The sequence below is a fragment of the Suncus etruscus genome, chromosome X, assembly GCF_024139225.1.
Source record: "Suncus etruscus isolate mSunEtr1 chromosome X, mSunEtr1.pri.cur, whole genome shotgun sequence".
NCBI lineage: Eukaryota > Metazoa > Chordata > Mammalia > Eulipotyphla > Soricidae > Suncus > Suncus etruscus.
Genome location: NC_064868.1, coordinates 9,787,430 through 9,812,327, shown reverse-complemented (window position 1 = coordinate 9,812,327; position 24,898 = coordinate 9,787,430). Strand labels below are relative to the sequence as shown.

The 24,898-nt window shown below is 47.5% G+C and overlaps 2 protein-coding genes across 3 annotated transcripts in view; one reads left to right on the top strand and one right to left on the bottom strand.

Annotated features, from left to right (window-relative positions):
• Positions 1-9,473, bottom strand: part of CTPS2 (CTP synthase 2) — a 132,013-nt gene extending 122,540 nt beyond the window's left edge. The window contains exons 1-2 of one of the 2 annotated variants that reach the window (XM_049766796.1): positions 9,306-9,473; positions 3,365-3,569 (exon numbers count right to left, since the gene is read on the bottom strand). In XM_049766796.1, the coding sequence (XP_049622753.1) occupies positions 3,365-3,530 (166 nt within the window). In that variant the 5' untranslated portion in view covers positions 3,531-3,569; positions 9,306-9,473. Of the gene's footprint in view, positions 1-3,364; positions 3,570-9,143; positions 9,209-9,305 lie in introns of those variants that run through there. The other variant, XM_049766795.1, reaches the window with a different exon arrangement.
• Positions 8,763-24,898, top strand: part of SYAP1 (synapse associated protein 1) — a 31,081-nt gene continuing 14,945 nt past the window's right edge. Inside the window, exons 1-8 of the mRNA XM_049767453.1 lie at positions 8,763-8,965; positions 9,107-9,296; positions 9,486-9,613; positions 14,784-14,886; positions 15,033-15,276; positions 20,790-20,908; positions 22,618-22,684; positions 24,074-24,147. Coding sequence (XP_049623410.1) covers positions 8,763-8,965; positions 9,107-9,296; positions 9,486-9,613; positions 14,784-14,886; positions 15,033-15,276; positions 20,790-20,908; positions 22,618-22,684; positions 24,074-24,147 — 1,128 coding nt within the window. The remainder of the gene's footprint in view (positions 8,966-9,106; positions 9,297-9,485; positions 9,614-14,783; positions 14,887-15,032; positions 15,277-20,789; positions 20,909-22,617; positions 22,685-24,073; positions 24,148-24,898) is intronic.

Below are 24,898 nucleotides of genomic sequence, written 5' to 3'. Positions count from 1 at the left end.
CTATAAGCTCAGACGACCATATGGGATGCCAGGGATTGAACCTGGGTTGGCTGAGTGCAAGAAAAATGCCTGTTCCTGCTATGCTATCGATTCAGCCCTGGTATTTTTTTTAAATGTTTATGGAAAACCTGTCTTCAAGACTTACCTTTCCTGGAACCTGAAAAAGAGACACATGCCAGGCTCTAAATTTAATCGCTGGCATGACATGGCCCCCCAAGGACCACAGGATGTAGCCCTGCTGCGATGCCCAAGCACTCTCAGACCCAAGTTCACCCTGGGAAGGGTCCCTAGAATATTTATATATGTTTCATTTTTAAATACGTAGCAGGTACCAGAGTGATAGCAAGTATAGCTGGCAGGGCACTTATCTTGCATGCAACTGATCCCGGTTCCAATCCTGGAACCACACATGGTCCCCCAAATCCACCCCTTGTGTTCCCCCTCAGAGAGGACTCTTCTCAAGACAGAAGCCAGAACAGGCCAGCCCATGCCCTGGCACTGAGCATTTCAACTTCAACAGGACAGTCCCCATGGACCATATTCCACACAGCCAAACAAATCACCTGGCCAGGAGAGTAAGCCCTGAGCATCACTGGATGTGGCCTTCCAAACCAAAGAAAGAAAGAGATGTAGAATGTAATAAAAGGTGTTAATCAGAGCCCGGAAAGATAGCACAGCGGCATTTCCCTTGCAAGCAGCCGATCCAGAACCAAAGGTGGTTGGTTCGAATCCCGGTGTCCCATATGGTCCCCCGAGCCTGCCAGGAGCTATTTCTGAGCAGACAGCCAGGAGTAACCCCTGAGCACTGCCGGGTGTGCCCCCCCACAAAAAAAAAAAAACACAAAAAAGGTGTTAATCAAGTCCTGGAGAAAAAAAATAAAAACTTTCACTAATGGTGGAGGGGATGAGGACATTACCTACATTAAATACTCTCTAAATCATGGTGCCTAGAATTTAAGAATTTTTTTATTCTTTAAATCTTTGATAATATAATTCGGAAGCATTGACTAATCAGCAAAAATTAGTGGGAAAAGTATTATTCCCCCTCACTTCATGCCAAATCAAAATGCATGCGTGCTATAGATGCAACTCTGAATGTGCTAGGAGAAAAATACAGATGAATAGTTCAAGATTCGGCCAGAAAGAAAAAGTGATTACAAAGATAGAAACCATAAAAAACAATGGCTACATTTAACCAGATTGACGGAAAACCGACATTTATTGCATAGAATAGAGAAGAGAACTAATTTTCAAAGTGGGAAATATATATGCGATAGAGGCTAATACACCTTAAGTCATCTTGAAAACCCTCAGCAGCTTCCAGCACAGTGAGCAACCCCACTGCACCCCACATTGTAGCTGAGGCTCTATGTGGGCTCTCGAGGGTCCCAGACTGAGGGACAGCACCCCCCTCAGAGAGGACTCTTCCCAGAACAGAAGTCAGAAGCAGGGAGACCAGGCCAGCCCATGCACTGAGCATTTATTTCATCTTGACAAGACAGGTCACACGGACCAATATTCCACAGCCAAACAAATCACCTGGCCCAGTTCTGTGACCTGCTTCTCCTGTTTATCCAGGCCTCAGCAGGGTGCCCAGGAAGCAAGACTTTCCAAAGCTGGGAACTTCCAAATCAACCAGGGAGAGGCAGCCACCCTATGTGGCCAAAGTCCAAAGTCAAGGAGGGGCGGGGAAAATGTACTCCAGGGAATGGCTACCGAGTTTCCAACCCAAATATGATCCGCTGCAGACTGAAACAAGCTATTCCATGGACAAAATGAAAATCAAAGCAATCTAGATAGAAGAAACAAGGAGGAACCCTTTCATGGCTTTTGGGTTTATAACAGGAGAATAATTAACAAACACCTCTTTTTTTTCCCATTTTCTTTTGGTTTTTGGTGTTTGGGCCACACCTGGCTGTGCTCAGGGGTTACTCCTGGCTCTGCACTTAAAAATCCACTCCTGGCAGACTCAGAGATGCCTCGGATCAAATCTGGGTCCATCCCAGGTTGGCCATGTGCAAGGCCCTACCTCTGCAATATCACACTGGCCCCAAGCATGTCTATATTTAAAAGAGCCATTTATTTATTTTTTTATTTATTTTTATTTATTTATTTTAGTTTTTGGGCCTCACTCGGTGACACTTGGGATTACTACTGGCTGTGCACTTAGAAATCGCTCCTGGCTTAGGGGACCATATGGAACGCTGGGGATCAAACCGAGGTCCATCCTGGGTCAGCTGCATGCAAGGCAAATGCCCTACTGCTGCACTATCGCTCCAGCCCCTAAAAGAACCTTCTTATACACGAGGGAAGAAAAACAAAATAAGACAGATCTACAGTCATGGTCAGAAAAATATTGAGACAAAGATAGAAGTTAGAATTTGGAGGTTTTCAGATTACAGAAAGGTAAAAGAGGGGCCGGAGAGATAGTACAACAGGCAGGGTGCTTGCCTTGCATGCAGTCTACCCAGGTTCAATCCTCAGAGCCACATTAATTCCCCAAGAACCTCCAGGAGCAACCCCCAAGCTGGCAGGAACCCCTGAGCATTGACAGGTGTGATCCTTTCAATGCCCCCCAAAAACAGCATATAAGGGACAGGGGAGTTTGGGGGGGGGGTGTGCCTTTACAAGACATTTGATAATCTGGATTTATACCCAGCACTGTGGGGCTGTGGGGGCCAAACCATATCCTTGAGAACAAGCACTGAATGGCCAACCAAGGGCATTGAGTATCATAGGGAGTGGCCCCAGCACTCCTGAGCACCACTTGAAGGGCAAAAAATTAATAATAATAATAATAATAATAATAATAATAATAGGGATGGAGCAATAGCACAGTGGGTAGGATATTTGCCTTGCATACTGTTGACTCAGGTTTGATCCCCAGCATCCCATATGGTCCCCTGAGCACTGCCAGGAGTAATTCCTGAGTACAGAGCTAGAAGTTACTCCAGAGCACTGCCAGTTGTAGCGCAAAAAGAAAAATAAGAATATTAAATCTTAAAAAGTTTAAAACTGTATATAGGGCTAGAGAGATAACAGAGTGCTAGAGCACTTACTTACTTGCCTTACTGATTGCAATTCAATCGCCAGCACTGCATACACAGAGACAAGAGTCATCCTAGTCCCACTGGCTGTTATCTAAACCCCCCAAAAACTGAGATGGCTCAGAGGGCTAAAATAAGTGTTTCCCAAAGGGTTATTTTAATGTAGCAAGTTGACCATCATTGGGGAAATGTCTCAACCTGACATACATTTACACATTCATAAACATGACTCCGCAACATGATCTGGGAAATTACTCAAAATAGTTACCAAAATACAAAAAAGCAAGACCTTGTTGATCTGGGGTTCACTGTCCTACCGTGCTCGTAGGGGGAGAATGTGCCAGCATCAATGTTAATGTAGGGGTCAATTTTGATGGCTGTCACTCGGAGTCCGCATGACTTCAGAATGGTCCCAATGCTGCTGGCAATGATCCCTTTACCGATGCCAGAGATGACCCCTCCGGTGACTAGGATGTACTTCATTGGGAGAGAAGTAACTGGGTGCTAGCACCCAGAGACAATCTGCAAGTAAGCAAAGGAGGCATCAAGAATGAGCAGACACAGTCTTGTATGTTTATCCTTTTAGGCCTATGCCTGGTGGTGCCCAGCAGACCACACCATGCCAGAGATCAAACCCAGAGCTCTCACATGTAGAGTACCTGCATAGTCTTTCGAGATGTCTCCCGGCCCAAGAAAACAGATTCTTAAACCAGTAAAGCGGGGCTGGAGAGATAGCATGGAGGTAAGGCATTTGCCTTGCATGCAGAAAGTCGGTGGTTCGAATCCTGGCATCCCATATGCCCGCCCCCCGAGCCTGCCAGGAGCGATTTCTGAGCGTAGAGCCAGGAGTAACCCCTGAGCGCTGCTGGGTGTGACTCGAAAACCAAAAAAACCAAAACAAAAACAAAAACAAAAAAAAACCAGTAAAGCAAAGCATGTTAACCCAGAATCACAAAACCATGTCACATTCTAGCTAAACCAGCCATTTTCAACCACCATGTATAACGAGGTTGAAAACATGGGACTAGAGTCCAGTAATTATGCCATGTAGCCAGGTCCAATTCAATCCCTTGCATCACATATGCTTAAGCACCACCAGGAGTGGCCAAAACCCATGCACACACACACACACACACACTTGAAAAAAAAATCACTGACATCAACTAAATACTGAAATTTAGAACAAATGCCAACTTCCAGACCTTGAATTGTTTGTTTTCTTTAGGTTTGTTTGGTTTGGGTGCTATACCTAGCAGTACTATGAGCTTATTCCTGACTCTGTAATCAGGAATCACTCCTGACCAGGCTCTGAGAACCATATGAGATACTGGGCATCAAGACTAGGTTGGATGCATGCAAGGTCTCTGAACCTTGAAATTTTTTTTTGATTTTTGGGTCACACCCGGCAGCACTTAGGGGCTACTCCTGGCTCTATGCTCAGAAATCACCCCCGGCAGGCTTGGGGGGCCATATGGGATGCTGGGATTCTAACCACTGTCCTTCTGCATGCAAGGCAAATGCGCTACCACTGTGCTATCACTCTGGCCTCCTGAACATTAAATTTTTGTTAATGTGCAGGAATTGACATGACTCAATCAAGCTACAGACTTCATCGGGGAAATCAAAGTCTCCTTCATGGCCCATAATGGAAGTCAGTGGTAGAAAGAATTTTTGAGCTGTGTGAGTTCCCAGGTTTCTGGAATGTAACCTATGGACTCTGTGTGATAACCATGTCAATCAATAGAACTTCATCACCTTTAACCAATGCAGAGCAGGTTGCTGGCAGGACAAATATGGGGGACTCAGTACTTAGTACTGTCTGCTCAGTTTGGCTGGGAGCTGAACATTTCTCTCAAATAAAATCTAGGGGCTGGAGCAATTGCACAGAGAGTAGGGTGTTTGCCTTGAACATGGACAACCCGGGTTCTAGTGTCAGTATCCCATTGGGTCCCCCACGCCTGCCAGGAGCAATTTCTGAGTGCACAGCCAGGGATAACCACTGAGTACGGCCAGGTGTGGCCCCAAAACAAAACAAAAAAGTAATAATAAAAGAAAATCTATTTGGGAGCTGGAGCAATAGAACAAGATGTACAGCACTTTCTTTGCACAAGGCCAACCTGGGTTTGATCCCCAGAATCCCATAAGGTTCCCCAAGCATGCCAGGGTGTAATTCCTGAGTGCACAGCCAGGAGCCATGGACAACTGGATGTAGCCAAAAAGAAATAAATATATAAATACATAAATAAAGACATAAATACAATTTATTTTTAAAAACTCCATATTCAAATATGCCACCATTAAAATATTGCATAGGTGGTTGTGAGTATTAAAAGAGCACAGCAGGGACAGAGTGAGAGCAGGTAGGGCATTTGCCTTGCACGCAGCCAACCTGGGTTCAATCCTATACGGTCCCCTGAGCCTACCAGGAGTGATTTTCTTTCTTTTTTGGGGGGGCCACCCCCAGCAGTGCTCAGGGATTACTCCTGGCTCTGAGCTCAGAAATTGTTCTTGGCTCCGGGGACCATATGGGATGCCAGGGATTGAACGCATGTCCATCTTGGGTCAGCTGCATGCAAGGTAAAGATTGTCCTACCACTGTGCTATACCTCTAGCCCCAACATTTGTCTTTTCATTTAACTAATGACAAAGAAAGTCTCTGTGAAAAATCAATTTGATTTTAGTTTGAATGAATGACACGGTTTCTCTCCCTCAAACTTTTCTCCTTTTCTTTTATTTTTGGTTTTGGGGTCACACCTGGCGGCGCTCAGGGGTTACTCATGTCTCTGTGCTCAGAAATCGCTCCTGGCAGGCATGGGGAACATATGGGCTGCTGGGATTCAAACCACCTTCTGTCCTTGATCAGCTGATGCCCTTCCGCTGTGCTATCTCTTAGGCCCTGTTTTTTTGTTTTAAATGTTATTATGTATTTTTCCCCTTGAGCACATACAAGGCCTTTTCATTCTTCATCAACCAGGCCCATGAAAATAGGCCTTAAGAGGATTACTTGTGCAAACACAGACAGGCAACTAAGATCATTGCGAAAGGAGAGAGATCTGTGGTGCTTAACTCTTCAGCAGGGGGCTCGCAGATTTGATCCCCAGAACCCTCCAAAAAAGAGTGACTAATAAAATCTGTAAGTTTTTGTTTCCTTCTGTTACTCTAAGTCACAGTTTCTTTGTGGTCTTCATCTGATAGTGCTCAGGGGCTATTCTCAGCATAGTGCTGGCAGTCACTCCCAAGGGTGTTCAGGGGACCCTGCTGAGCCAGGGATTGAACCTGGGGTTCCCCACATGGACAGCATGTGCTTAGCCCATCAAGCTAGTTTCCCCCCTGCAGCCATTATAATTCACTTTTTGGTTTGTTTGGTTTGGGGGCCACACCCAGGGGTGCTCAGGGCTAGGGATCACTGCTAACAAGCACAGGGCACCATAATGGGTGCTGGGGACGGAACCCAGACTGAACCAGTGCAAGGTATGCACCCTTCCACTGTTCTATCTTTTTGGCTGTCATTCACAAGTTTGTTTTTTTTTAAGACTTAGAAACGAAACACAAACACAATCACATGGATGCCACTTATCAGGTTGACTTTCCTGCCTTCCTCAAAGGAAAGCCCGTGTTGAATCTGTAACTGTGCCAACACTTTGCAAAAACTATCCTACATGTGTCTTATTCTCAGCTCGCTAACTCTGGAGCCGTGTGGACCCTGGGTCGGAGGGAGTAACCACGGCCACCTCAATATGCTTTTCCCTCTCCAAAAGGAGCTTAGCAGCCCAGATCCCAACTCGAGCACCCACCTCTGTCTACACCATAGAGTTGGGATCACATTGATGGCATTGAATGCCCAGTTCTTTCCTTAGCCACCACTCACCAGAACTAGACTTGACCTAGACATTTCTCACTTTAAAACCACATCTCCAGTGCACCTAAATCTTTGCTCTGTTTAGTCCCACAGGTGTAGCAGCATGGAAACTCCCTGATAGCTGGGGTGTGGGACAGATTACAACTTCTTGAAGTTTCCACTGCCTCCACCTATAAGTAACATAGAGAGAGAATAAAGGCACCTGCATTTGAGAGGGCAATGTTTAGATGGCAGACGTTTAGGAGAAGGACTGGTGTGTCAAGGCAATCTAGCTATAACCATTTCAGAGACATCTAACTGCCCAGGCTGATCCGACAGCAAATGTTTAGTGAATGTGTGTTAGACCTTGGCTTCACACACACACACACACACACACACACACATCTCTTCATGAGAAGTCTCTTCAGGAGAAGCCACATAAATTGAGGGTCTAGAAGCTCTTAACTTTTCATATATGAAATGCTTAGGGGGCTTAGATCCTTTGCCTTGCACACAGCAGACCTGGGTTCGATCCTTGGCATACCACAGAATCCCCTGAGTCAGAGCTAGGAGTCAACTCTGATCATCGCTGGGTATGGCCCCAAACGAAATAATTATGTGCGTATGTGTGTGCTTAGGTTTTCTGAGCAATAGCTATAACTTTCCCTGCTGTATTTTCTTTTAATTAAGGCAGAGCAAAGGTCCACCAAATATTGTCTTGTAGTGAATTGAGGTGGTTGGGCTCCAGGCAACAACTAGTTTATTCTATTTTCAAAAGCATAAGTTACTGTTATTAATCAGCACATCAAATATTTTTACAAGTCCCTCTTGAAAATGTTCAACGTCCTACCAAGGAGACAGCCAAGCTTTTCCAACTAGTTGGAGCAAAACAGTCTGAAACAGTTTGAAAACTGCAGGAAAAGGCAGCCTCTTCCAGCTACTTCCTCGAATAAGTTCTTTTTTCCCCTCGCAAAAAAATCAAGTTTTCGTTTCTCTTCCACACAGTGAAGCGCTGGCCAGTGAATCCAGAGAGCTGCAAAATTGGACCGAGGCCAGCGGCGCTGTCTACAGTCCAATGGAAACACGACCGGAGCCACCTCAGTCATTTTAAAGTTTCTAGAAGCCATGTTAGAAAAGTAAAACAAAAACAAAAACAATAATAAAACCTTGCAGATACTCATTTCCATCATCTGATTAAGCCCCGTGCATTATAAAATGCGATCTTCACCATTAAGTGAGTGAGACTCTTCTTAATCCGCTGTCCCCAAAACACAGCCCTGGGAAATGGGGTGTGTCTGCCTTTCGACACCTCGCGTTGCCGACTAGCCTCCGGGGGGTGGGGGGGGTGGGAGCGGGACAGACCAGGGGCCTGAAGCAAGTCAAAACGTTAGACGCCAGAGATCGCCAAGTTGGGGGGGGGGGGGTCATTTGCAATGTGCAAACAAACTCTGACAAGTTGGAGACGAGGCTCAAGTAAATGAAAAGCGAACTCTAGGTGGGGAGAATCTAGGTGGGGAGGGGAGTTGGGGATGGGTCAGGACATCAGGCACATCCCCAGGAACTCTGGTCTGGGAGTCGTGGGCTGCAGAACTTGCCTTGTCCCGAAAAGTAAATCCTCACTGGGTAAACGTTTGTCTTTACTGGGGACCTCACACAACAAAGTTGGAGTTTTGTTGGTTTTGTTTTTAACTAACGATTGCCCCCCCTCCACACCCCAAAGCGATTTTGTCACTGGGGCGCTGTAGAGCCTTGAAAAGCGTATTTATTTGGGAGGGGAGAAGGTCAGGGTCGTCGTTATAGCGGTAGCCGTTGGCGTGGGGGGGGGGGAGAGACCGAAAGGCTGTTAGTCTGCGTGGGGCTTCACTTCCGCCATCGCCATGTCGGGGTTCTCCGGGCTACCCCAACCGGGCCAAATCAGGGCTGGGGGAGTGCCGGATTCTCTGACAGAGCCCGACGAGAAGCGCACCTCGCCCCCCCCTCACACCCCGGACGCTTGCGATCAGCAGCCGCACAGCGAAGCCCGACGGCGCCAGCCAAACTCGGGGCGATCCCAGCCCGCCCGTACCCCCATCCATGATCGGCGAGCGCTCGGGCCAATGGCCAGCAACTCCTGCCTACACACACAAACACACACAAGCACCCACGCGCGCGGACAAAGGCCCCGCAAACGCTCCGAAGCAGAGGGGAGGCCCCGAATTGCGGGGTAACTCCCGCACCCGAGCCCTGGCTGCCGGGCTGGGAGGCAGGACGGAGGTTACCTGCGTGGCAGTGCCGTGGCACCGGGAGAGCAGCTAGGGGCCCGGCTCCGCCTCGCCCTCCGCCCGCCGCTCACCTGTCGGGCTGCGGAGGGGAGGAGCCGGGCCTTTGGGGGTGTCCCGAGTCGCCACCCCCCCTGCCCGCCGCCCGCCCCGGTCGCCCACCTTACCGGCTTGAGCTGCAGCCGGCCCCGCTGACTCACGCCGGGAGCTCGGGGTCCGTACAACTGCTGCGGCCAACGCTCGCTCGCTCTCGGGCCGGGGGGGTGGGGCGCGGGGGGATTTGACAGCGCTCCGAAAGTGCTGCCCCCGCCCGGGCCGCGACGCCGCCCCCTCCGCCCCCAGCGCGATCGGGCCCCACGGCTGCTGGCTCGGGCCGAGTCCGGCTCCTCCCCACCCTCCCCCACAGCCGCCCGCGTACTTCGGGGACGCGCGGGGCGAACGCCAAGTTCCCGGCCAGCCTTGGCCCCTTAGTTAGCCAAGACGAGGCCCCCAGTGGGGTCCTCCCATCCGCTCCTCTCCGCCCCCTCGCGGTGCGAACCGCCCGCCCCTCGGTCACAAAGGCGGTGGCGCCGAGGAGAGGCAGGAAAGAAATCCACCGGGACTCTGTCTTTAGGGGCCCACCGGCCGCTTGGGGTGCGGAGGGGGACGCGACACGTCGGCAGGGCTGTGTGTTAAAGCCCCCCAGCGGACGGCAAAAGAAGTCAAGAGAAATCCATGAAGATAAAGTAAAGGAATAAACAAACGGGGAGCAGAGGACTTCTCCCAAGGGACCATTGTTTGTTTGTTTGTTTGTTTGTTTCTTTGCTGGCGCCACATCTGACTGTGCTCAGCATTTTCTTCTGATTTTATACTCAGGGATCCCTCCTGGCAGGGCTCTGGAGTTTGCCAGGTGCAAGGCAAACCCCTTAACTATGTATCTATGTCGCTGTCCCTCCCTCCCTCCCAAGGGTTTTCTTTGCCAAGAGATTCCTGGAGATTGTGCTCATAAATATGCTTCATTAACCCTAAGTCTGAAATGGCCAGGGTTTTTGTTGTTGTTGTTTATGCGCTCAGTTGGCTCTGAGCACTACCAGGATGAGGAAGGAAGGGAGAGAGGGAGGAAGGGAGAAACCCAAGAATTAAGAAAACAAGTATCATGCCTATCCCTTTGCAAGCTGTCTCCCAGCAGCTACAGAACATGTGTAGGATGAGAACAAGCAAGCAGAAAACAGTGCAAGCATGAGAATGTGGTGATGCCCTTGCATGTTCCTCGAGTGGAGATGACAGCCCCAAAGGGTGAAGGGGTAACTGGCAGAATTCACAAAAGAACTTTTGCTTTAGTAAGGACTACAGCGCAGTGTTATGGAAGAAGCAGGGAAAGCGTTTCAGATAATGATGTCAACTTTTGGGAAAATGAGCCCAGAAGCGATTTCTTTTAAAAAGAGGAAACACATTTTGAAAAAGCTGGAAGCACAGAAGATTTTGTTCATGAAACCACAGAGGGCCCAGTGGAAAGGCTGTCTGTGGGCCCAGAGCTGCTCTACTGGCCGAAGTGCATACCTTACATGCAAAGGCTGGGCTGGTTCCTGGCTCTGCATGGTCCCCTGACCACGGCCAGGTGTGGGCCAAGAAAAAGCAAAAGGATGTTTAAGGCTTGACAGGGATGGTCATGCATAATATGTGCCAATTGTTGATCACATTCTAATATTTTATTTTCTTTTGACAATCTGGACAGTTATTATGATGTCTTTGGGGAGGAAGGGGGATTGGCCACTCCTGGCAGGACTATAATAGAAGAATCAAACTAGGGCTGGCTGTATGCAAGGCAAGCACCTTAACCCCTGTGTTGTGTTTCCAGATTCTGTGATCCCTTCTTATAATGAAAAACCAGGAGCAGAAGAGATAGCTAAAAGGGCTGGGATTGGTGCTTTGTGTGAGAAAGACCCCAATTTGTTGCCCATCCCTGTATGGTATCCTAGGGTCAGAAGTGATCCTAGGAATGCAATGGAAGGAAGGAAGGAAGGAAGGAAGGAAGGAAGGAAGGAAGGAAGGAAGGAAGGAAGGAAGGAAGGAAGGAAGGAAGGAGGGAGGGAGGGAGGGAGGGAGGAAGGAAAGAAGGAAGGAAGGAAGGAAGGAAGGAAGGAAGGAAGGAAGGAAGGAAGGAAGGAAGGAAAGAAAGAAAGAAAGAAAGAAAGAAAGAAAGAAAGAAAGAAAGAAAGAAAGAAAGAAAGAAAGAAAGAAAGAAAGAAAGAAAATTTATTTAGGATTCAGACCACACTTGGAGATTCTCAAGGGTTATTCCCCTAGATCTGTGCTCTCAGAAGTGCCCCTTGATGGTGCTCAGGGGACCGTATATTGTGCTTGGGGAACAAAATAGGGTTCGTCACATGCAAAGTAAGTGCTTACTTCTGCTGCTACTACTTCTTCAGCTCCCAAATTATACACATTAGAAAGTTAAATTGTGGGGCTGGAGAGACAGCATGGAGGTAAGGCATTTGCCTTTCATGCAGAAGGACGGTGGTTCGAATCCTGGCATACCACATGGTCCCCTGTGCCTGCCAGGGGTAATTTCTGAGCATAGAGCCAGGAGTAACCTCTGAGCGCTGCTAGGTGTGACTCAAAAAAACAAAAACCAAAAAAAAAAAGTTAAGTTGTGTGGCATGCAAGTTATATCTTAACTTTAGAAAAACAAACAGGCTGGATTTTATAAGGCCAAACTCTTTTTTTATGATTATCTTTATTTAAACACCGTGATTACAAACATGATTATAGTTGTATGATTATAGTCATGTAAAGAAACTCCCCTTCACCAGTGCAACATTCCCACCACCAATTTCCCAGATCTCCCTCTTCCCCACCCCCCCACACCTGTACTCGAAACAGGCTTTCTACTTCCCTCATTCATTCACATTGTTATGATAGTTTTCAGTGTAGCCATCTCTCCAACTGCACTCATCACTCTATGTGATGAGCTTCATGTCATGAGCTGCCCCTACCAGCCCTCATCTCTCTTGTCTCTGAGATACTGTTAAAAATGTCTTTCATTTTTCTTAAAGCCCATAGATGAGTGAAACCATTCTGCGTCTTTCTCTCTCCCTCTGACTTACTTCACTCAGCATAATAGATTCTATGTACATCCATGTATAGGAAAATTTCATGACTTCATCTCTCCTGACGGCTGCATAGTATTCCACTGTGTATATGTACCACAGTTTCTTTAGCCACTCATCTATTGAAGGGCATCTTGGTTGTTTCCAGAGTCTGGCTATTGTAAATAGCACTGCAATGAATATAGGAGTAAGGAAGGGATTTTTGTATTGTATTTTGTGTTCCTCGGGTATATTCCTAGGAGTGGTATAGCTGGATCATATGGTAACTCAATTTCCAGTTTGTGAAGGAATCTCCATATCACTTTCCATAAAGGTTGTACTAGACAGCATTCCCACCAGCAGTGAAAAAGAGTTCCTTTCTCTCCACATCCCCGCCAGCACTGCTTGTTTTCCTTTTATGTGATGTGTGCTAATCTCAGTGGCGTGAGGTGGTACCTCATAGTAGTTTTGATTTGCATCTCCCTGACGATTAGTGATGTTGAGCATCTTTTCATGTGCCTTTTGGCCATTTGCCTTTCTTCTTTTTCAAAGTGTCTGTTCATTTCTTCTCCCCATTTTTTGATGGGGTTAGTTAAGGCCCAAACTCTTGAACCTGAATACAATGTCACTGTAAGTGCGCTGAAAACTTGGAGCACAGGGAAATCAGAATTGTAATCCATGTCCCAAATTCTTAAGCAGATCACTGAAACAGTACTGCATTCCTAGAAAGAGTGGGAAGATGAAAGAAGTGGGTTTCCTTTGCCAAGAGATTCCTTGAGTTTGTGCTCATGAATATGCTTCATTAACCCTAAATCTGAAGTGGCCAGTTTTTTTATGTGTTATTATTATTATGGAAAAGGTTAATTATGCAGAAAAGTAGGCATAAAAAGCATAACCACACAACTCAGCATTACCAACGTACAGCCAAACTGTAAACATTTAACCCCACCTGCATTACTTTGAGGCTGACGGCATGAGACAACACAGATGAACTGTGACAACATTTGCTAAGTAAAGTAAGTAAATCACAAGAGACCCCAACGGGATATGATTGAAGTTCCTGGAGTTGTGAAACTCATAGAGACAGAAAGCAGTGGTTGCGAAGGGGCTGGGATTTGGGGATCAGTTGGAATATTGTTCACACTCCTGAACCCAAAGAACACTTTAAAAATTGCTAGGACCATAGTTTCACTCATCTATGGGTTTTAAGAAAAATGAAAGACATTTTTAGCAGTATCTCAGACATAAGAGATAGGGCTGGTAGGTGCAGCTCATGACATGAAGCTCACCACATAGAGTGATGGAGAAATAACTACACTGAGAACTATCATAATAATGTGAATAAATGAGGGAAGTAGGAAGCCTTTCTCGAGTACAGGTGTGGGTGAGATGGGGAGGAGGGAGATCTGGGAAATTGGTGGTGGGAATGTTGCACTGGTGAAGGGGGGTGTTCTTTACATGACTGTAATCATACAACTATAATCATATTTGGAATCACGGTGTTTAAATAAAGATAATCATTTAAAAAATTGCTAGGACTGGGGCCTGAGCGATGGCGCTGACATAAATCAAAAATTAAAAAAAAAAATTTTGCTAGGACAGCAGGCCCATCCTGTTAGGTAGCTAATACAGTTATAATTATTTTAGATTTTTACTGATGCATAAACTTCAAAAAATGGCTAGGAGTGTCCATTCTGTTAGAGAACTCATACAATTACAATTATTTTACTGCAGTTATTTTATATTTGTACTGAACTTTACACTTTGATAAATGGCAAGGGCGTCCATTCTGCTAGATATTTGATACAATTAACTTTTTCCTTTTTTTTTTTTTTTTTTTTGGTTTTTGGGCCACACCTAGTGACGCTCAGGGGTTGCTCCTGGCTATACGCTCAGAAATCGCTCCGGGCTTGGGGGACCATCGGGGATGCCGGGGAATCGAACCGCAGTCCGTCCTAAGCTAGCGCTGGCAAGGCAGAGACGCCTCACCGCTTGAGCCACTGCTTCGGCCCAGAATTAACTTTTTTCTTTTAGTTTTTTTTGTTTTGTTTTGTTTTGGCTTGGTTTTTTTTTTGGGGGGGGGGCTACACCCGTTTGACGCTCAGGGGTTACTCCTGACTATGCACTCAGAAATCGCCCCTGGCTTGGGGGGACCATATGGGACGCCGGGGGATCGAACCGCGGTCCTTCCTTGGCTAGCGCTTGCAAGGCAGACACCTTACCTCTAGCGCCACCTTCCCGGCCCTTAGGGTTTGGTTTTTTTTTTTTTTTAACCAATTCTTTCATTTCGGAGACTGTCCAGAGCTCAAATGCTCAAATTTTTAATTCTTACAAAATGTCACCGCTTTGGACGCCCAGGTATTTGGGACAACCACGATTCAGGTAAAATCCCCCAAGTGGCTGTGGGCTGTATGTCTTGAAGACCGTTAGTTATAGGTCTCTCCCACTTCCATCCACCGCTAACAGTTTCTGGGAAGAAACAAAGTTCTTTGTCCTTGTCTGGATTCTGCTGCCAGTGCTGGGGGCGACCGAGGGGGGACCCTAACACCTCCCTCTTTTCCGGTTTACTCAGTGCTGAAGAAGGGCCATCCATTAACCTCCGGCTCTCGCCGAGGCCAGGCCCCGCCCAGGAAGGTCAGGGGTGTGGCTTCCGCGGGCGACGCCCACACGTGGCAGTGAGCGGCCACACAGGGGCGGGGCCTCGGGACGGAAGTGGCGCACGCCCCGGCGCCGGCGCACTTGGGCCGGGGGCTGTGGGAAAATCGGGCGGGTCCCTGGGGCTTGGAGTCGTATTTCCGACCTCCTTCCTGGAGCTTTGTAGGGTCTGGGCATCGGGGACCCCTTGGGGGGGCCACCGGCTGGTGGCTTCGGCCTCGCGCACGGGATGTTCCGGGGCTGGGGCAACTGGTTGGGCTTGAGCCCGGAGAGCGAGGAAGCCGGGCCTCCTGCGAAGGGAGATGTCCCGGCCGAGCCGCGCTCCGAGAAGGTGATCGACCCGTCAGCAGACGCGGTGCCACCGGCCAACGACGATCAGGACATTCTTCTTCAGGCCAAAGGCCTTGGAAGTAAGTGTCCTCGGGACCCCAGGGAGGCGGAAGTGCCCCTTCGAACCTAGGGGGTCCAAGTGAGGGGGGGGGAGTGTTTCAAAAAGTCGGTCTTTCCTGGACGCGACAGATCGGTGGGGATCTGGCACTAGCGACAACTGTGGGGGGGGGATCTGCCACTAGCACCGCTGCTTCGAGCCCCCGACTTGACAAAAGTGCGTAAACATTGGCCCTGGGCGGCAGAAAGCTGAGTGATCGACCCGCCTTCCTTAGGCTTGACCAGGAAACCTTTTGGTTTGCTTTACTCGCCTACTTTCACCCGCCACGTCCTTACATCCTTACGTCCTTACATCCACCTCGATCTCCCGCCCCCCCAAGAAAGAGAGACTGGAAGGACCTTTGAGTGGGCCAGATTTAGCCGAGCAGATTGAGAAAGAGGGAAGATAGGGATGGGGCGGGGCCTTATTCCCTTGCCTTGACTGTCCGTCGACCATCAGGGATGTCATTGTTGGTGGTGGGCAAGTCTTAGGACTCGATGGTTCAGGATGACCGTCTCTCAAACGAATTGCCAACCCCAGGTCAGCATTAGCAGCTCTGGGTCCTAGCCATCTGGAGGGTAGAGTAGGATTTGAACCCAGGTCGCCTTTCAAGACCGGGCTCTTGCTGAGCTTTTCCTGCGCAATTAGTATGTGCCAGTGGGTTGATTGTCCAGTCAACACACGCAGTGTTTCCCCTTCGGGAGCATTCAACTCACTTCAGGAGAGGGTGTCTTGAAGAAGGCGAGCCCTAAAGCAGACAGTGCTGCAAGTGAAATAACTGTCTCAAGGTAGACAATTCAGTTAGGGAGCATTTTCAGAGTTGCCTTAAAAGTGTGGGGGGGACGGGGGGAGGGGGAGGGAAAAAAAAACAAAAAAAAAAGAAAAAAAAAGTGGGGGGGCACTGAGGGAGACAGAGCAGAAGCACCTACTTGAAGGAGAAAAACTCTACCATTTAGAAAGTTTACTCCCAGGGGTGGAGGAACTAAAAAAAGAATTTAACTCTGGACCGCAATACATAATCACAGCCCAAGACCACCCCCCCAATTCTGTAAGATCAGTGAAAAATAGCATTGTGCCAACTAGAAAGATAGTCCAATAGTTTAACACGCTTATCTTGCTCACAGCCCATCCATCCTTACCATCTCTAGCACCTCCAAGAGTGAACCATAACAAAGAACCAGGAGTGAACCTTGAATGCAGCTAGCTGGGTATGATCCTGAAAAACAGTGCAAGATAATAAGGAGGAGACAACTATTTCATGCATAGAAAATTGGGGAGAAATCAACTAGGTGCATTGAAGAAGGTAAATTTGGCCAGAGAGTCCTTAGGGAGGAGTTGAGATAGACACTAGACATTAAGAGAATTTGAGGTACAGGGAAGACTGGTAATTATTTCATAGACAAGAGGGAAATTTTGTCCCATGCTTGGTGATGCTCAGGAATTACTCCTGGCTCTGCACTCAGGGCTCATTCCTGGCAGTCCTTGGGGGACCACATGGGATGCCAGGGATTGAACCCGGGTTGGCTGTGCATGCAAAGCAAACGTCCTACCCGCTGTACTATTGCTCCATGAGTTTGATGGGGCAACGTTCTTTGGAGCATCACACTGCCGGTGCCTGCCATGGGAAAGCAGGCAACCTCCACTTGAATTCCTATGCCAGCATTTCTCACCCTGAGGTCACGTGAGCCTCCAGGTCACAGATGAAAAATCACAAAAGCAGGGGACATGCACAAAATGTGGGGGTAAACTGTTCAGAAGGGGAGCACAGAAAGTAACTTGGAGAGTAGTGGTTACTGGTGGGGAAAGATTGAAAAACACTGCCCTGGGCTACTTGTCTTTGTGATTGCTTGTCTTTGTAATTGCATTTGCCGCCTCTAAAAGGTCCAACAGAATTAACCTTTGTGAAAGTGGCAGTTGTGGGGGATCACAGAGGACCCCTGGGTTTTCTGAGAGCAGCCACCAAAACCGACAGGGAGGAAGGGGTCAGATAGTGGCCAAGTTTACAGCAGTATCTGCCCCTATCAGATGGGCCAGATCATTTGCCCCATGACCCTTGGCTTCTTTGTCCCAAACTCTAGGGCCCAGGACATGACTCAAAGAGCCACGCTGGAGCTGTGCTCTATTATTATGAACTCTCACATCTCTGTGCACTCTATTATCATGCTCATGATAGAGACCCAGGGTCAGTTTCTCACTCTTACAAGTGGACCTTAGCATGACAAGGTGACAAGGTGTGGTCCAGCACCCCCTCTTGAAATGATAAAACCCCGTCAGTCAGGCAAGAGCAATAATACAGTGTGCAGGGTGCTTGCCTTGCATGTGGCTGACCGGGGTCAGTTTCCTCTGAATGCTGTCAAGTATGATTCCTGAGCACAGAGTCAGGAGTAAACCTTGTACACTGCACCTGGGCAAAACAAAAAACAACCTTTTTTTCCTAGGACATTTGTGAGACTAAGATGACACAATAAAAATAAAGGTGGAATAGCCATTTTCAGCACTGGCCTTCTTCTTTATGATCACAATTTTATTTCATACCTTTTTTTGTGCCTCATTTCCTGAGCTGTGGACATTGTACTTCTGCTTCTTTCTGATAACTCTTATCTCCATTCTTTTTTAACCACTTAATAAAAATCGCCTAAAGGTGATGTCAGCTGATCTCTTTACAAAACAAATCACTTCCTCTCTCTCTCCCTCTCTCTCTGCCTCCTCTTCCTCTCTCCTTCCCTTCCTCTCTCTCTTCTTCTCATTCTCCCTCTCCCCCTCTCTTTTTCTCTCTCTTCCTCTCCCTTTTCCTCCTACTGTCCACGGGCTGGGATAGGATAAGGTGCCTTGTGTGCAGCCAACCCTGGTTTGATCCCCAGCACCACATAGAGCTACAAGTAGGCCCTAAGTGCTGCGAAATGTGGCCCAAAAGTTCAAAAACAAAACAAAAAGAGTACTCCTGTCTAGCTTTCCCACTTGCCATGCCTCACCACAGCGCTGCTTTCGAATGAATAATCTTGCTCTCCGTGTGTGTGTGTGTGTGTGTGTGTGTGTGTGTCTGTCTGTCTGTGTGTCTGTCTGTGTGTGTGTGTGTGTTTCATTAGCTTGTGGGCATCCTCTGTGGGTCAGAAATATGCTTACTCCAGGACTCCTGTCTTCTCTATTCATCACCCATGGCATCCTGAGATTAAAGTCAAAGAACTGAGATTGGGATATTTTTGTAATAGCAGCCCTCCTTCAGAATAAAGATTTTTTGATTTGGGGCACACCCGGCTCTGTGTTCAAGGAATCTCTCCTGTCAGTCTGTCAGTGCTCGGGGGACTACATAGTACTCGTGGGATCAAACCAAGGTTGGCTGCATGCCAGGAAAACGCCCTCCCCACTGTACTATGGTTCCAGCCCCAGGACCCGAATTCCTTTCTTTTCTTTTCTTTTCTTTTCTTTTCTTTTCTTTTCTTTTCTTTTCTTTTCTTTTCTTTCTTTCTTTCTTTCTTTCTTTCTTTCTTTCTTTCTTTCTTTCTTTCTTTCTTTCTTTCTCTTTCTTTCTTTCTTTCTTTCTCTCTCTCTCTCTTTCTTTCTCTCTCTTTCCTCCTCCTCCTCTTCCTTCTTCTTCCTTCCTTCCTTCCTTCCTTCCTTCCTTCCTTCCTTTCCTTCCTTCCTTCCTTCCTTCCTTCCTTCCTTCCTTCCTTCCTTCCTTCCTTCCTTCCTTCCTTCCTTCCTTCCTTCCTGGTTCTGCGCTCAAGAATCACTCCTGGCAGGCTTGGGGGACATGCCAAGAATAGAACTGGGGTGCATCCTGAGTTGGCTGCATGCCCTACCACTGTGCTCTTGCTCTGACCTCTGTTGGTAATTTTTTGAAGTAAAGACCCCTGGCTCTGCACTCAGAAATCACTCTTGGCAGGAATGGGGGACCATGTGGGATGCCGGGGTTTGAACCATCATCTGTCCTGGATCAGTTGTGTGCAAGGCAAACGCCCTACCACTATGCTACCTCTCCAGCTCCAGCACCTGAATTCTTAACCATCACGAAGGTGGTCTCAAGTGTTAGCTGGAAGCACTTTTTTTGTCTGCCCTCTCCCTCATCTTACCTGGTCCCTGCCCACATGTCACCCCGACAAGGGGCCCTCAGCCTGTGTTGCCTGATTGAAAATATTTGAAACACTCCTTGATAACAGGTTCGGGGGGAGTCTTATCTTCTCGCTAGAGTAAAGACCTGTCTCAGGCTCCTACAGACCAGGTGCCACAAATGCCCTACATTCACCAGTGGATAAACACTATGTACTGGCTGAAGGGGAAGAGTGAGTTCATTTCTAAACTTTGGGGAAGATCCTGCATTTCTCTGTGGTTATGTCTGGTCACTTATCCTATGTGGTATCTAGCCAGCCACATGACTTTGTAAAGAGCTGAGTTCCCCTTAAAAACATCTCTGGAGGGGAGAGATAGTACAATGCTAGGGCACTTGCTTGGCAGACAGCCAACTTAGGTTTGATGCCCAGAGTCCATTTGGGTCCCCAGAGCCCCAGCATGAGTGATTCCTGAGCACAGAGTCAGGAGTAAACCCTGAGCACTGCCAAAAATAAACAATAAAAGGAAATATCTCAAGAGGGCCAGGATTGCATGTGGGTTCCATGACCACTACTGCAGGCACCCCACTACCACCTGCCATGGCTTCAATAGCTCCTAAACACTGCCAGGGTGGCCCCTATGTTGTTTAATATTTATATTTTTTTATTTTGGGGGGCATACCCAGTGATATTCAGGAATTACTTTTGACTGCACTCAGAGATAACGCTTGACAGTGCTCGGAGAATTAAACCCAGGTAGACCATATGCAAGGCAAGTGCCCTACCTGCTGTACTGTCAATTCTGGGCTAGAGGCCCCTAATTTCTGTTTGTTTAGGGGCCACACCCGGCAGTGTTCAGAGGTTACTCCTGGCTCTGCACTCAGCTCACTCCTGGCGGTGCTCAGGGAACCATAAGGGAAGCCAGAAATTGAACCCGGGTTGACCGTGTATAAAGCTATCGCTCTACCTGCTGTACTATTGCTCCAACCCCACCTCATTTCTAATTGATCTATAGTATAAGATTGTTTTCAGGGGAGCTAGAGTAATAGTACAGCAGGGAAGGTGTTTGCCTGGCACGTGGCCAGACCTGGGTTTGATCCTGAGCATCCCGAAGTGACCCCTGAACATGGCCAGGTGTGGTCCCAAAACAAAGCAAAAAAAAAAGATTCTTTTTTTTTTTTTTTTGGTTTTTGGGCCACACCCGGTGACGCTCAGGGGTTACTCCTGGCTATGCGCTCAGAAGTCGCTCCTGGCTTGGGGGACCATATGGGACGCCGGGGGATCGAACCGTGGTCCGTCCTAGGCTAGCGCAAGTAAGGCAGGCACCTTACCTTTAGCGCCACCGCCCGGCCCCCAAAAAAAAGATTCTTATCAGGACTCTTTTAGGGGAAAAATGCCAAATACAATAAAGAATATGCAAATAGAATATAGATATTTTTATCTTTTACAGGTTATCTTTATAACTTTGCTTCTGCTGCAACAAAAAAGATCACAGACTCAGTTACTGAAACAGCACAGACCATCAAAAAGTCGGTGGAAGAAGGAAACATTGATGGCTTCATTGACAAGGTATAAGTCAGTATATTTCTGGAAGCAGAAACTTCTTTATGAAACTCCTTATCAGCTAATATAATTATTTTCTCTTACAGGCTTTATTAACCTATGTAGAAGATCACATTCTGATGAAAATATTACTGGGAGTCTTACTGGGTTTTTTTCCTCTTTGTATAAAAATAGCTTTGATATCAATTGCCTGATTTAAATAAGAGGTTTTTAGTTTAGTATATTATAAAATCCACTGATAATTTAATACACAACTGATCTTGTCCTCTTGTGAATGAATGGTCATTTCTGGCCAGTAAGATGCTTGTCTTGCCTGGTCACTAAGCCCTCAGCCCCAGTTCCTGGTACCCCATATTGTCCCCTGAGCTTGTCAGGCGTGATCCCTGAATGCAGAGCCAGGAACCTGAACACTACTGGGTGTGGTCTAAAAACAAACAAAAAAACCCATCAAAAATCTAGGCCCATTTCAGAAGATATTTATTCCCTTGCATCATGCAGCTAGTTTTCTAACTCCTGACCCTTAGGAGCAGCTTTTTAAAAAAAAAACTGAAGGCATTTGGAAGAAACACTGTGGGCTCTGCTGCAGGCTATGTGAGTTAGGGCCACAGGTTCTGGTACTAGTGTTGGCACCACTAGGAAGATCTTCCCTGAGCACCACCAGGAGTGGCCCCAAAATTCAAAGAATAAATAAAACTGGGGGGTGAACTTGTTCGTTGTTGCAGGTGGTCGGGTTTGGGCCAACTGAACTTCATTTATGTTGGTAATTGTTCTAGAGGGAGTGGGGGGGGGCGCTCCTCTGGGACTATGCCCTTCTGGGATCAAATCTGGGCCTTCTGTGGGCCAGCTATGTGTTTAGTGCTTAAGTTATCTCTCCACTTTGGGGTCGGGGACACAAATACCTGGCTGATTCAGGGTTATTTACTGGCTCTGCACTTAGGAATTATTAACTCCTACTGGACTAGGGGGACTCTGTGGGATGCCAGAGATTGATCCTAGGTCAGCCTGTGTAAAGCAAATAACCTCCCTGTGCTATCGCTCCAGCCCTCTGTTGGTAAATTTTTTTTTGTTTTTGGGTCACACCCAGCGGTGCTCAGGGGTTACTCCTGGTTCTGCGCTCAGGAATCACTCCTGGCAGGCTTGGGGGACCATGCCAAGAATAGAACTGGGGTGCGTCCTGAGTTGGCTGTATGCCCTACCACTGTGCTCTTGCTCCGGCCTCTGTTGGTAATTTTTTGAAGTAAGGAGATCATTGATAAAGCTTGTTATTTTAGATTTATTTTTATGTGTGTGGATTGTTACCAGGAGGTTTGGCCTATCTTTTATTTTGTGCTGGAGTACTATAAAAATTATGGAGGCAGGTGGAACAAAGTAGCCATCATAATACCGTATTTTTACCTTTTTAGTTGACGACAATGAAATACATGTTTCGTGGGCCAGAGCTGTAATACAGCAGGTAAGGCGCTTGCCTTGCATGCAGCCAACCTGAGTTTGATTCCCAGTACTCCATATGGTTCCCCCAAACCCCAGCAGAAATGATCCCTGATTATAGAGCCAGGAGTAAGCTCTGAGCACAGCCAGATTTGATTTAGAAACAAACAAAAAAAAAAGGAATGAAGGAAAGAAAAATGTTTCAAACGTTCTTTGTAAATCTTGAATGCCATACTTATGTAATAATTAATTTTCAAGTCAATTTGGCTTTTCATGTTTTTGAACAGACTATCCTAGGCGATTTCCAGAAAGAACAGAATAAATTTGTGGAAGAGCAACATACCAAGAAATCAGGTATGGATGGGTTTTCTGGGTGATTTCCTGGATGCATGTTGGGGAGTGCCCAGACCTGCCAGAGACCATGCTTGAGATGACACAGACAGAAGGGGGAGTAGAGAGAGGCACACTCCCAAACCTGCAGGGAGGGAAAGGGTGGTGGTTTCCTGTGGTCAGGCTAGTGTGTAAGCTCCACTAGTGATGGCAAGTGGCTTTCGAATGGGAGACAGAAAGCAACATGCAAGCACAGTGGCTTGAGAATCCAGGGGCACTCACGCTGGTGCCTTTGACCTCTCAGGAGATCTCAAGAAGCCTCACTACACTTTTGACTCTGCCTATTGCCCAGATAGGCTATGTAATCTTCCTTTCCTTTCCAGCCTTTCCCACCTCTCTCCTCTTTGTCCCCCAAATACTCCTAACAGAAACCCCACAAACAGACACAAAGCACATACTTAGCCCTTTGAGCTCTCTACTAGCCTGTAGAGCCTCTCTTGTGGGGGACAGAGAGACACCCCAACTCAGGACTTACTCTAGGCTCTGAGCTCAGGGATCACTCCTGGCAGGCTCAGGGGACCGTATGGGATGCCGGAGATCAAACCCAGATCAGCCACATGCAAGGCCAGTTCCCTCCCCACTGTCCAGCCCCAGCCTGCATCTCCTCTTCACTGACAAATAAGCCTTTAAATGTTTGTACTCACAGGCCTCACTTTTACTTTTTGTTGGTGCTCATGCCCGTGTCTTTGAATTGGTAACAAAGGTAAAATCAATTCATGTGAGCAGTGCCATAAATTCAGAAAGCTGCTGGTTAACTGCACCCACAGAACAGGGAAAGTGTTGAGTAGCTCTCTGGGGCAGATGAACCTACAATAGCAGTGATTCATGTCTGTGGGCAGCCGAAGGAGCTGTGCTGGCTCTGGGTAGGTACTGGTGGATCATTGGAGGTTGGAACTTGGAGAGAAAGCGAGTCAAATCTGAGGTGCCACAAGATGTCCAGGTGAGAGAGGGAAGTACACGGGTAGGCAGGGGAATATAGCGGCTCTAGTGAGAAAATGCAGCCAGAAAAATGAATGGAGGCCCGAGACAGAGAGAGAGAAAGTGAGCACCACTGTGGGTCCATATCCCCATACCTCTATGGCCTCCACTGCTTGCCATGCTTCTCTCTCTCTCTCTCTTTCTCTCTCTCTCTCTCTCTCCCCTCTCTCCCCTCTCTCTTATTGATTTTTGTCACCTAGTCATGGTGGTGTCCACTAGATGACTTTGGGTAGTCAGGTGCATATCTGTGTCAAGGTATTCAGTAATGCTGCATGTGTCTCTTTAGAACTTTAGAGCAGGAAATTGTTCTAATGACTGTGTGGGAACACTTCTGTTTTCATCTCTTCCCTGTCTGCCATTAAAAAAACCTTGTAGAAGTCGCAATGCCACCATGGGTTGACAGCCACGATGAAGAAACAATTCAACAGCAAATCCTGGCTTTATCAGCTGTAAGTACCTTGTGCTGAGCCTGAAAGAACTCCTGCCTTTGTGCACCAAGTACTTTCAGTTTGGGTTGGATTTTGAGGCTATACCCAGCAGTGCTGAGCTGGAGGCTACTCCTAACTCATGACCAGGAATCGCTCTGGGTGTTGCTCCCGTGTCCACAGAAGCTGGGGATGGGACTGGGTCTCCTGCCTGCCAAGAAGCTGCATGCCAACCCTTTCAGTCATTTCTCCCGCCCAGAATTTTTTGCGGGGAGGAGCCCACATCTGGCAATGTTCCTGGCTCTGAGCACAGTACATCTAGTGGTTCTCAGGGGATATATGGGATACAGGAGATCGAACCTGGGTTGGTCACATGAAAAGCAAATGGCTTACTCACTGTACTACTGTTCTAGCCCCAGGGTTTATTTTTTTTAATACAAGTCTGTAAAGTATCTTGAGATGTTAGGAACATATACATCAGGGGTCTCAAACTCGCGGCCCGCAGGCCATTTGCGGCCCTTCATACAACATTTTGTGGCCCGTGGCCGGCCTTCAAATATCGCAGTATTCACAATTATTTGCTTACCAAATAATTGCAATAAAAATCGCATTAGTGATGCATCCACAAACTAGAGAGGCAGGGCTGGGCTCAGAAGACTCCACATGCTAGGACTTCTGGGTTTCTTTGACTGGTATGTTGGGGACTCTGGGCAGGACAGCTAGCCATAGGCCCCCTGGGCTGACCACTTAGTCCAGGGGACTTATATCCCCCCAC